At 44.3% G+C, this 12,908-nt stretch overlaps 1 protein-coding gene across 4 annotated transcripts; it reads right to left on the reverse strand.

The window, feature by feature from the left end:
- Window positions 1–751: 751 nt before the first annotated feature.
- Window positions 752–12,688, reverse strand: LOC115192297 (elongation factor 1-delta). 4 transcript variants are annotated; one of them, XM_029750626.1, is made up of 10 exons: window positions 12,569–12,658; window positions 12,050–12,059; window positions 7,845–7,965; window positions 7,554–7,625; window positions 6,919–6,975; window positions 6,216–6,300; window positions 3,597–3,706; window positions 1,598–1,798; window positions 1,216–1,410; window positions 752–998 (listed from the first exon to the last, which is right to left on the reverse strand). In XM_029750626.1, the coding sequence occupies exons 3-10, from the start codon at window positions 7,959–7,961 to the stop codon at window positions 960–962; spliced, it is 876 nt and encodes a 291-aa protein (XP_029606486.1). In that variant the 5' UTR covers window positions 7,962–7,965; window positions 12,050–12,059; window positions 12,569–12,658; the 3' UTR covers window positions 752–959. The 4 variants fall into 4 exon arrangements, with proteins under 4 accessions (XP_029606486.1, XP_029606485.1, XP_029606488.1 ...); XM_029750625.1 differs by lacking the exon at window positions 12,050–12,059 and having other exon boundaries at window positions 12,569–12,688; XM_029750628.1 differs by lacking the exons at window positions 12,050–12,059; window positions 12,569–12,658 and adding an exon at window positions 8,447–9,813.
- Window positions 12,689–12,908: the final 220 nt, after the last annotated feature.

Here is a 12,908-nt window from a genome sequence, read left to right on the forward strand (position 1 = left end):
CAACCTTTAAACAGGTCAACATTCACAAAGCCGCTGGGCCAGACGGATTATCAGGACGTGTACTCAAAGCATGCGCGGACCAACTGTCAAGTGTCTTCACTGACATTTTCAAACTCTCCCTGACTGAGTCTGTAATACCCTCATGTTTCAAGCAGACCACCATAGTCCCTGTGCCCAAGGAAGCGAAGGTAACCCGCCTAAATGATTTCCGTCCCGTGGCACTCACGTCATTTTTCTGTTAACAAACTCCTCCATACAGTTAAGACTGAATTCCCTGAGGATTTCTACCCTGTGTTTTATCTTGGTTTGGGATCCACTGTGGGGATATGACAAAAGGAGAAAGAGCATGCAGCAAAGCCCCACGGTTACACAGATATTGATTATTATAAGTATTAAGATGTTGTTGAACAATGAATAATCATTATGTTAGCAGGAGATGGATGAGTTTACAGATAGGCGCTAAGGAATGGGCTGGGAAATCCCAGTCATTTTACCCATTCGTATAGCTGTAACTTCTTCTACTGTATGCCGTTTTGCTGTCAACTTTCAAAATAATTCACCCAAAAAAATTCTACATCCACCTCACCTTGTTTGAATATAGAAATGCACACAATGTAAGAACAGTTGATTTGATAAAGGGGTCCAGAGCCAAATGCATCTAGGGGATACATTTGACCCTTTATTTCCTACCATTGTTCCCCACGTGGCTGCATACATGTGTTAATACTCAGAGAGACAGACAAGAAACTAGTTAAAGTGCACCAAAAGCTCTTTATTATTAACCGTGTGACACAAACAGCAGCAAGGGACGGACTGGGAACATGGCTACGTCCCACATGACACGCTATTCTCTATATAGTGCACTACCTTTGAACAGCTCATAGGGCTTAAAGTAGAGCACTACAGAGTGAATGGAGTGCCACGTGGGATGGGCCCAATGAAGAGGAAGAAGGTCGGAATCAGATCTTGTTGAAAGCTGCTACGTCAACACTCTGGACCTGCAGAACAAGAGACTAGAGATAACATTCATCAAAAGAAAGTACATAACCATTTCTAATTTGGGTACGCTAACCTCTACAAAGTGTGCGTCAGTTACATTTTTATATTTCATTGTGGACCCCCGAAGGATTACGTTTGTGTGTGTGTGTGTCAGTAACATTTGTATATTTCATTGTGGACCACCGAAGGATTACGTGTGTGTGCGCCTGTACTCACAAAGTCCTCGAACTTTGTAATCTCCTCCTCTAGCAGGTCTGTCCCGACCTTGTCGTCCTCGACAACACACTGGATCTGTAGCTTCCGGATACCATAACCCACAGGAACCAGCTTAGACTGACCCCAAAGTAGACCGTCAGCGACAACAGACCTCACACATTCCTCCAGCTTAGCCATGTCTGTCTCATCATCCCACTGTAAGAGAGGGGTGGGAGGGAGGGAGGTGGGGTACAGAAAGAGGGCAGGGGAGAGAGGGATGGGAAGATAGTAATGTCAGGAACACAAACACAGAGGAAGAGACCAAAATAACATTAATATTTCTTAAATACTGTATAGTGATTGGAGAAAGTATTAGGAAGAGCGTGGGGTCTATGAGACATACAGGCTTGACGTCCAATAGGATGGAGGACTTTGCGATGAGGGTGGGTTTCTTTGCCTTCTTCTCTGCATACTCTTTCAGCCTCTGCTCTTTGATTCGCTCAGCTTCCGCATCCTCCTCTTCATCGCTGCCGAACAAGTCCATATCATCATCATCTTCATCCTCCACTGGGGGGCTGGTCTTCTGCTGCTGGACAGAGGTTCCCTGAAGAGAAGGGGAGAGGTGGATGAATACACACACACACACACACACACACACACATATTGTACCAGACAAAAGTTTGGACACTCTTACTCATTCAAGGGTTTTTCTATATTTTTAAAATGTTCTACATTGTAAAATAATAGCGAAGACATAAACTATGAAATAACACATTTAATATTCTTCAAAGTAACCACCCTTTGCCTTGATGGCAGCTTTGCACACTTTGCATTCCCTCAACCAGCTTCATGAGGTAGTCACCTGGAATGTATTTCAATTAACAGGTGTGCCTTGTTAAAAGTTAATTTGTGGAATTTCTTTCCTTAATGCATTTGAGCCAATAAGTTGTGTTGTGACAAGTTAGGGGTGGTATACAGAAGATAGCCCTATTTGGTAAAAGATCAAGTCCATATTATGGCAAGAACAGCTCAAATAAGCAAAGAGAAACAACAGTGTATCATTACTTTAAGACATGAAGGTCAGCCAATCTGGAAAATTTCAAGAACTTTGAAAGTTTCTTCAAGTGCAGTCTCAAAAACCATCAAGCACTATGATGAAACTGGCTCTCATGAGGACTGCCACAGGAAAGGAAGACCCAGAGTAAGCTCTGCTGCAGAGGATAAGTTCATTAGAGTTACCAGCCTCAGAAATTGAGGCCCAAATAAATGCTTCACAGAGTTCAAGTAAGACACATCTCAACATCAACTGTTCAGAGGAGACTGTATAAATCAGGCCTTCATGGTCAATTGCTGCAAAGAAACCACTACTAAAGGACACCAATAAGAAGAAGAGACTTGCTTGGGCCAAGAAACACGAGCAATGGACATTAGACCGGTGGAAATCTGTCCTTTGGTCTGATGAGTCCATATTTGAGAATTTTGGGACCAACCGCTGTGTCTTTGTAAGACAGAGTAGGTGAATGGATGATCTCTGCATGTGTGGTTGCCACCATGAAGCATGGAGAAGGAGGTGTGATGGTGCTTTGCTGGTGACATTGTCAGTGATTTATTTAGAATTCAACTTAACCAGCATGGCTCCCACAGCATTCTGCAGCAATATGCCATCCCATCTGGTTTGTGCTTAGTGGGACTGTCATTTGTTCTTCAACAGGACAATGACTCAACACACCTCCAGGCTATGTAAGGGCTATTTGACCAAGAAGGAGAGTAATGGAGTGCTGCATCCGATGACCTGGCCTCCACAATCACATGACCTCAACCCAATTGAGATGGTTTGGGATGAGTTAGACCACAGAGTGAACGAAAAGCAGCCAACAAGTGCTCAGCATATGTGGGAACTCCTTCAAGACTGTTGGAAAGGCATTCCAGGTGAAGCCAAGAGTGTGCACAGCTGTCATCAAGGCAAAAGGTGGCTACTTTGAAGAATCTAAAATATATTTTGATTTGTTTAATACTTTTTTGGTTACTACTTGATTCCATATGTGTTATTTCATAGTTTTGATGTCTTCACTATTATTCTACAATGTAGAAAATAGTAAAAATAAAGAAAAACCCTTAATGAGTAGGTGTGTCCAAACTTTTGACTGGTACCACACACACGGGTAGACATGTGAACATAATAAAAATATATTCCATGGCTACTTGTCTCGTAAGAATGACAACTGTCGAAAGACAATGGCCACTTAGCAGATTATTTTATTCAAAGCGACAGACTACAGTGAGTGCATGCATTTCTAGTATGTGTATGTGATCCTTGCGGTAATTGAACCCACAACCTTGGCATTGTGCGCACCATGCTCTTCCCGACTAAGCCACATAGGACCAGAGCGAGAGGGACTTACGTTTGTACAGGGAGCTGCAGAGACTGGGGCTGCAGCTGGCGACGGTGATTTCTCCAGCACCGCTACCCGACACTCCAATTTAGACAGAGCCAACCGCAGGTCCTCCACCACTTAAAGACACACAAAGGAGAGGAAGTCAGTAGGATTACAGATTGTCTAATCTGTATTACAGATGTTATAACTATTCTGTATACAAATAGGGAAACAAACACCTTTCAGTGACATTACAGAAGGGTAATTTGATCTCTATACATGTGGACACATACATACACTGAACAAAAATATGAAAATGCAACATTGCAACTATTTTACTGAGTTACAGTTCATATAAGGAAATCAGTAAATTTAAATGAATTCATTAGGCCCTAATCTATAGATTTCACATGATTAGGCAGAGGCGCAGCCACGGGTATGCCTGGGGGGGCATAGGCACACCCACTTGGGAGCCAGGCCCAGCCAATCAGAATTAGTTTTTCCCCACAAAAGTGCTTTATTACAGTCAGAAATACTCCTCAATTTCATCAGCTGTCTGGGTGGCTGGTCTCAGACAATCCCACAGGTGAAGAAGCCGAATGTGGAGGTCCTGGGCTGGCGTGGTTACAGTCTGCGGTTGAGAGGCGGGTTGGATGTACTGCCAACTTCTCTAAAACGACGTTGGAGGCCGCATATGGTAGAGAAATGAACATTCCATTCTCTGGCAACAGCTCTGGTGGACGTTCCTGCAGTCAGCCATGCCAATTGCACTCTCCCTCAACTTGAGACATCCGTGGCATTGTGTTGAGACAAAACTGCACTTTTAGTGGCCTTTTGTTGTCCCCAGCACAAGGTGCACGTGTAATGATTAGTGATGTGCCGATACTACATTTTTGGCCAATACCGATAACCAATCTTTTCCTTGCCAAAAAAAACGATACCCGATATTTAGAATTTTAGCTGCCTTTAACCATTCTAGTACAGTTAAATAGTTTACATACACACATACACCGACGCAGCGGTCTAAGGCACTGCATCTCAGTTCAAGAGGCGTCACTACAGTCCCTGGTTCTAATCCAGGCTGCATCACATCCGACCCTGATAGGGAGTCCCATAGGGCGGCACACAATTGGTCCAGCATCGTCCGGGCCGTCATTGTAAATAATCATTTGTTCTTAAGTGACGTGCCTAGTTAAATAAAAGGTTACACACACACCAAAAAGTAATTTTGTTGGCATTTACGCATGTCCCCAATACCAGTAAAACATAATCAAAACCTATTTTGTTCACTTACTTGCTGTGCTGTTTCTATTTGACGTGTCCAATAACAACAATCTCTTTCAGTAGCTATAGTTAGCTAGCTAACTATATAGCTAGGTGTCATCTAAAATAACTCTAATTTATAAGACAGTTCTTATTTTATTAATGGTGGTCGGACCCATCTGTGTGAAGCTAGCCACAATAAGGATTAGGCAAAAATATATAAAAATATGGCATAATTCTACTATTTGTATTCATTTGCATCACTGTCAATGACACTTATTTTGAAGGCAAACGGCAAATTCCACTATTGTGCCTAATCTTTATTGTGGCTAGCTTCACAACACATAACCCGTTCCGGTCCAGCCTCATTCGCCAGATAAAGCTAGCTGGCTGCTTACAATGTTGGCTTTGGGCAACAGGGTTAAGTAGCTGGCTAGCTATTTATTTTCATGAACTTAAGTTCAATTTCAATAGGCGAACAACAACTGGCAACCTAGCTAATACTTACTCACAATGATTCCTAAATCATTGCTAAGAATAATGAAAATGACAGCAGTTTCTACTGGTCATTGTTTTCAGGCTGGTTATATTGGTGCTAGCTAAGTACCAAGCTAAAGATAGCTATCCCAGAAGTTGCGGTTGAACAAATGATGCTTTATTACCAACGCAGTATTGTAAACACGTCATTTGTGGCCGGTGTTTGCTTGTTTGCAGACTTTTGTACAGCTTTGACAGTGCTACTGTATCTTTTTGATACGCAAAGACCCAAACGGCGTTCCATAGTATGTATGTCATGAAGCTAATAGCAGTGATGCTATTACTGTGTAACTCCGGTAGGGCAACATCTGAAAAATAGCGCACTTGGTAGTGTGTACCAGTGCTCGACCAGTCAGCGAAAACCAACATCACCCACGACAGAGAACGGTTGATTGTCAAGGGTAACATACTCTTTGAAATGACTGCTCGACTTGTTGACTGCTCGATTGACATTATTACGTCATGTACCTATGTTATATAGGTATGCACAGTAGCTTTGACATCGGTTTTTAACATCGGTGTTAAACTAGACATCGGGCCGATGTTGATGTCGGTATTTTTAGCTAATATCGGTCGATTCCGATATGTTCACCGATACGATATATATCATGCATCCCTAGTAATGATCATGCTGTTTAATCAGCTTCTTGATATGCCACACCTGTCAGGTGGATGGATCATCTTGGCAAAGGAGAAATGCTCACTAACAGGGATGTAAACACATTTGTGGACAACATTTTTATGTTTATGGAACATTTTTGGGGATCTTTTATTTCAACTCATGACAAATGGGACCAATACTTAAAATGTTGCGTTTATATTTTTGTTCAGTATACACACACACACCTTGGTTCAGACTGTGGTTCTCTAGCTCCAGGCTCTTAATCCGTGTGATGAGTTCGCCTTGATCTCCTGCCCCATTAGCTGCACTCTGAACACACACACGAAAGAGTGTCAGCATATCACTATAAGCATATCACCAGCGAACTCTAGTGGCTAAACTCAGGTACCACCACAACCAGTTAAATTGAGGAGACAGAGCAGACATGAATAGAATGAGCAACACATCATATCCCCTGTACACATAAATAACCACCATCACCTAGAGGCACAGATTGGACAACGACAGCTACAATTGCAGCTCATGCAAAGCTGTCTCACTCGGGAATAAAAGGTACTTTAGAGTCTGTGGTCATGATCAGAGGAAAGTTTCAGGAAATCCAGGTAACCCCTCTGGGGCATTTATACATGGAGGTGTCCAAATATTAGAATCCTGAAGTTGACCAATCACAACTCTTCAAAAACCAAAGAAACAAGTGTCCATCTCTGCACCACCTAGAGAGAGAGAGTAAGCTCAGTGGAGGGTGGACAAGGATAGGGCAGACTATGGAGACAGACAGAGAGAAAAGCAGAACCATCGTACAGGGAGAATGAAGGAGGGTGGTTGGGTTTGTTTGTTTGTGTGAGTGTGTGTGTGCACAAGTCTGTGACATTGCTCTTAGTGGGGGGGGGGGGGTCTAGCTACTGTCACACAGGGTGGGACACTTACGGGATGGGGGTTCTGGGGTTGATCAAAGCCTCTGCTAGGTAACAGCGAATTCTTCAGCTGGGGTGTGGGGAGGGAAGGGGGAAGGGAAAGAGGGAGAGAATTGAATGAGGTTGGAGGTGCAGAAGGGACACTGGCAGAAAGAGAGAGAAAGCTACAAAAAGGATCAAGCAGAGTTAAAGTATACCCAGGGTTGGTCTAAAGAGGAATCAGAGAAATTTAGGGCTAGCCAGCAATGCAAGAAATCATGCTTTCGAAAAATAAAATGGAAATCTTGCTTCATGAATACGACCCATGGTATTCAATGCTCTTAGCAGCAGTTCAGGGTCAAGGTATCCATACCTTGCGTTTCCCTGTGACATGTAGCCTTAGCCGTGTGGTCACATATAGCTGGTTCAGCCTAGCTTACACGTTTGTGTGTGTGTGTCTTTGAACATGTAACAGACAAACTAAACATACAGGGACTGCTGTAGAAAACTAGCCAGCTGGCTAATACTGGCATATTTACAGTTATGGTGTGCACTGTCCCTGTAAAATGACATTTAATAAAGTATCTTACTTTCAGTGCAGCTTTAAAAACAGATCATGTGAGATACATGGGTTGTATGAAGGCTCGGATGGGTTTATATTATACTCACTCCTGCTAGGGACTTCTGGATGTTCTCTCTGGCCCGGGCTATGTCCTGCAGTATGGTGTTGGCTCCCAGCTCCTATAGGGTACAGTACAGGAGACCAGGTCTGACAGGATGTAGGCATACACACACACACCAGAGACGTATCAAGTTTTAAGTAAAGTGAAACGCCTTTCTTGCTTCCCAACAATGCAGTAATCGATATCAGGTGGCGACACGTGTGAGGAAAAGACAGACAATGTGGGGGAGAGCATTGGCACACACCCACACAAACTAAAAGAAACACTCTCTACCTACCTGTGCTGGGTGTGAGCTGCTGTTAATACGTTCGTAGAAGTGTCTCTCCGCATCATCATAGCGAGGCTTATCAAACCAGATCTTCTCCTGGACAAAGTAGTCTACTGCTGAACTCATGGTGCTACACGGACAGAGAGAGAGGCACAGAGAGGAGAGGAGGCAGAGAGAGAGAGGGACAGAAAGAGGATAACAAATGGTTAGTAAAGTAACATTCAGTCCATCAAAAAGCTTGTGTCCCTCTGTTTTAACCATCTGTGTCCCACTATTTACAGACAAGACCACTTCTCTTTCCCAGTCACCCCCACACTATCATCCTTAGAAGTAAGCTACATCTTTCAAAACCACTAACATTGAGTAAAATAAATCAAGCATGCAAAAAAATAAATGGAAAAGGATAACATCTAAAACCAAATAAAACAACAAAGAGACAAATGAGCACGCAAAACACAAAGTTAAATAAATTATGTGAAACAAACAAATGAACCAAATCAAGACACAGACAACACTAAAAAGGAGGGGAAAAAATAAGGGGGGAAAAAGGAGAAAGAGTAAATGAAGCTGGCTGTGTTTGTAGAGGTCCAGTCTCCTGGGATGGGTCATACTTGTCCCTCAGAGGGCCGGTGCAGGCGACCGATGACGGTTGTGGTAACAATGTTGCCGACACCACAGCATCTTCTTGCCCACGAGCCCCCTCCTCTCTGTCTGCTACTGTTGACTCAGCAGGTACAATCTGGCGGTAACTGTAGAAACGGCTCTCTGCAGTCTCGTAGCGTCTCTGGTCCAGCCAAACCCTCTCGCTGTCTGGATGCAGGAAGTAACAGACTCCTCCCATCGACATGGCCACGCCTTCCTCCTCTGCGACATCAGCAGGCTCCTCCTCCTCCTGAATGGTGCGCAGAGCGTGGAAGATTTCGAGCTTCCCCTGTGAGACCACGGCTTCTTCTTCTACCACTTCTTCCTCCTCCTCCTCTTCAACAAGACTCTGTGGGTGGTCTCCACTACCTATGGAGGTTGAGGGAGCGTTGGGGTTGGTACGTGAGGTGGAAGCTCCTCCACCCAGGTTGTTGCCGGTGGGAGAGCGGTTGTTTCCATAGAGGCTCTGGTAGAAGGCTGCCTCGGCCCGGTCGTAGAGAGGTTTCTCCAGCCAAACATCCCTCAGCAGCTCCATGGGGAGACGGGGGAGCCCATTCACTGGCTGGCCAGGGGCCGGGGTCAGTGGGGATGTGGAGGCTGCCTGGGGGGTCTGGGCCAGGGACAGGTACCCCTCGTCTGGCGTGGCTGGTGTGCTGGGGCTGTTGGCAGGGAGGGCTAGGAAATCTGGGGCTGCTGGCTGCAGGGGCTCTGCAACAATGCAATGCTCTTTGGCGACTATGGGTGGATGGTTGCTGGGGTGGTTCGGGGCTTGGGGTGAGGGTGATAGTGAGGGTTGAGGGGAGGTGGGGTGGTTGTCAGTAGTCAGGGTTGGGGGTGAGCCGCTGGGCCGGGTCATCGCCCCGTTGGCAGAGTGTGCCAACCAGCACTGATACAGACTCTCAGCCTGCTCATACACACTGCGGTCAAACCACACTGAACCACACTCAGACCGCAGGCAGAGCAGGACCGCGCCGGCGGAGTCAGGAGCAGGGTCGGGAGAGGTGCGGCTACTGCCCCCGTGGCAAAGCTGGGGCTCCTCCCCTTTCTCCTGGCCAGGCGGTGGTGGTGGCAGCTGAGTCACCATGGCAACAGGAGCCGGGCGGTTATCGGGTTGAGCGGAGCGTTTACGACGGCGACGCCTCTTCCCACTGCGTTTCCCATTGCCGTCTCCGTTCACGCTGCTACTCTCTGGGGAGGACGAAGCGGCACCACCCCCATTCCTCTGACCTCCCTCCACTGCCACCTCAGTGGTACAGTCCACCTGGCAGCGTCTGGAAGGGAGATCAGGATCGGACTGATCCATTGCTGAACACAAGGGGTTCCTCTGAGGCATCATCTTTGATCCGAAGCAGAGAAAGAGAGTGACAGGGACAGGCTAGAGGGTTAGTTACACAGAGAGGAATTTAGAGAGACAGATTGATCCATATAGATTATATGTCTTTTAAACATCTAATTTTAGTATCTTTGTAAATTTTACTTACAAAGCAACTCTCAGTTTAACAGAGCTAAGAGAGGATTCAACGGACCAATCCCAGAATGCTTTTAGGCATGCAGGAAAGGAAGAGAGCAGAAAAGAATGTGAAAAGAACCAGATCAAGCAGACCAATAGATTATGAAAAATGAACTGAACGATGGATGATGTCCACTTCACTGGTTGTGTTTGAAGAACACAAACAAGAGAAAAAAAGTATTCAAAGTGTACACTAAGTAAGAGGCTAGTGCCTCTTTCACAAGTTTTACTCCCATTTCATGCCTTCTGAACACAACTCCTGATGTCCAATGTTACAATCTGGAGTTCTTGGGATTCTCATACTTCGGAGGCTACCCATAGTAGATAAACACCCCTTTAACCAGCCTGTCTCTGGACTACTTCTATTCAGGTCTACACAGAGGTAGAGGACACAACATTGTATCTTTCCCATTATGGAGTCTGTGAGAAAATGGGCAGCGCCATTGAGGCCATCTCCATTTTGAAGTAGTCAATTTTCTTATTTTATTACTTCTACGAGTTAGTAAACAAACTGAAAGGGTGCATACTGCCACCTGGAGTGTGTTGTTTGAACAGGTATTAGGCCAAGGTTGGCGATTTACAGCAACCTGCAGTTATGTAATGCTTGCTCATTTTATGTATTTGTTTTACCGTTATTTTACCAGGTAAATTGAGAGAGAGCATATTCTCATTTATAGCAACGACCTGGGGAATAGTTACAGGGGAGAGGAGGGGGTGGATGAATGAGCCAATTGGAGTATAATTCATTGGCTGAGTCCTCCTGATGACCTGGATGGAATTATGTGATGCCTCCTTAACCGATAGAAAGTCCCACCCAGTTGACTACTTCGAAATGGTGAAACTGTAAAGATGACTATCACAAGCAAATGCCAATAATGACAGCATATATCAACATGCAAATTCTGCATGCAAACTGAAAAGGTTTCTGCATAACCTTAAAGGGCAAAACATGTAATATGATCACTCAGCAAGGTTACTGGGCGGCCTTGGTGAATGAATGACGTGGTGTGTAGTGGTGAATGGTGATAACAGTAACAGCACTGGCATGCTCAGTCAGAAGTAATGCAGGTAAGACCAACTCGCACTGTGGAGCGGACCAAGTGGCACCCTATTCCGTTTATAGTGCTAGAGCTCTGGTCAAAAGTAGTGTACTATAAAGGGAATAGGGTGCAATGTGGGACAAATCCTGTGTGTTCTGTGTACACAGCATAGAAAGAGAATCATAGATTCTATACAGTAAGTCTACACAACATAACCTGCCACAGTCATTAGCAGTGTGGGGTGCAGCTGTGGTTTTGATGAAGGAGGACGATCCATGCATCATTCATGATTCACACAGTAGCATTGTGAAACAGGAAATACATTTCCTTATACCGATTTCCATGTTTTTTCCCCCCCAATTGTTTTTAGGCCTACTAATATCAAACTTGGCTGTAGGATACTATTGCTGAGCAATGTGATTTAAATTATATTTAAAAATATTTGTTTATTGTTACAATTATTCAAATCTTGATGAATTCACCATTCAGAAAATGATTTTGTGCATTAAAGGTGTGTGTATAGTTGACCTATATGAAACCCTACGTAACTCACCTTCCTTGGTGAGCATAAGACCAAAAACTGTCGTGATTAGATTAGAATGTTCAACATGTTCATCCATTCAGCAGCCACCAGCCATGAACAAACAAACAAACAAACATTATAGCCTAATACGCCATACAGACCTACCGGAAAAGCAACACTTTTGGGACTAGGGTACAGTATAGGCGTGTACAGTATGCTTACAGTAGCCTAAATGGTGGCAGCGTCATAATTAGTCTAAAGTGCCTTCACTTCCTTTTGGATCCTCCCCATGGAGCATGCAAGAGCAACGTGTGAAAGAGGAAATCTAAGGTATTCATTCAATGCCTGCCTTTGGAGCGGGGCCATGTGGGGGTGGGAAAGGCTATAAAGACTGCATCGTTGCAACGAAAACGTTTAGATTTGTATGTCATTAGCGGAATAATCAATAGCCTAAAGCACATTTTACTAATGTTAGGCTACACGTCGCAATCATACTCACTTTTCCAATTCTTGAGAACATAGAAAAGGGGACAGAGGCATACTATTAGAGGTTGTCGTATTGTAAACAGTGACAAGAAACAGTAATACATTATAGCTTGTTATTAGCTGACTAACAGCAACATTGTATCAACCGCGGAGCTATTCCTTTGTTTGATCGCTGTTACAATGTAACTATTTCAGGTCACCAGCTCGCACTGCCACTGCAGTGTCGACATCTTCAATCGCTCTCAAGATATCGAGGCAGGTTGTGACAAATTAAAACCTTAATACAGATCTATATTCATTAGCAATGAATTCGCTGAAAATGTTGGATTATTTTAATATTTGTTCTCAGTATATGTAGACATTCATTTTTAGCCGGTCGGCCCCGTCTTGGGCGCCCATCATGGCTCCACGACATTTCTCTTTCCTTAACCATTCGCATTATTTCTCCCTCCCACCAAACAAGTTGACTAACGACTCACATGTTAATTTCTCGAGAATCCCTAGCTCGAAAAGTGAACTGTCAGTTACTTACTGTTCTGTATGTCGGTGGTTAACCGGGCCGGTGGTCCTCGTGCGATTGTTCAGCTGGGAGTCTAGAACAGAAAGAGTGACGAGTGGGAGAATAAAATGCGAGTGAACCGAAGGGGAGGGGGAAAGGGCCCTGCTCTTTTAAACACCCGGTTATTTTACACTCAACCGCTGAAAATTGTATTTTTTTATCCACATATTATGAATGTCCAGAACAGTGTATTAATGATTTAATTTTTCATTATTTTTGTCCATCAGTTTTATTTAGGGTTGGTATGTTCCCACTGCACTTGCTCATGACAGAATCAAGAACTAAATCATAAATTATTTCGCCAGCAGGCTGA

Source organism: Salmo trutta, chromosome 4, assembly GCF_901001165.1.
Source record: "Salmo trutta chromosome 4, fSalTru1.1, whole genome shotgun sequence".
Classification (NCBI taxonomy): domain Eukaryota; kingdom Metazoa; phylum Chordata; class Actinopteri; order Salmoniformes; family Salmonidae; genus Salmo; species Salmo trutta.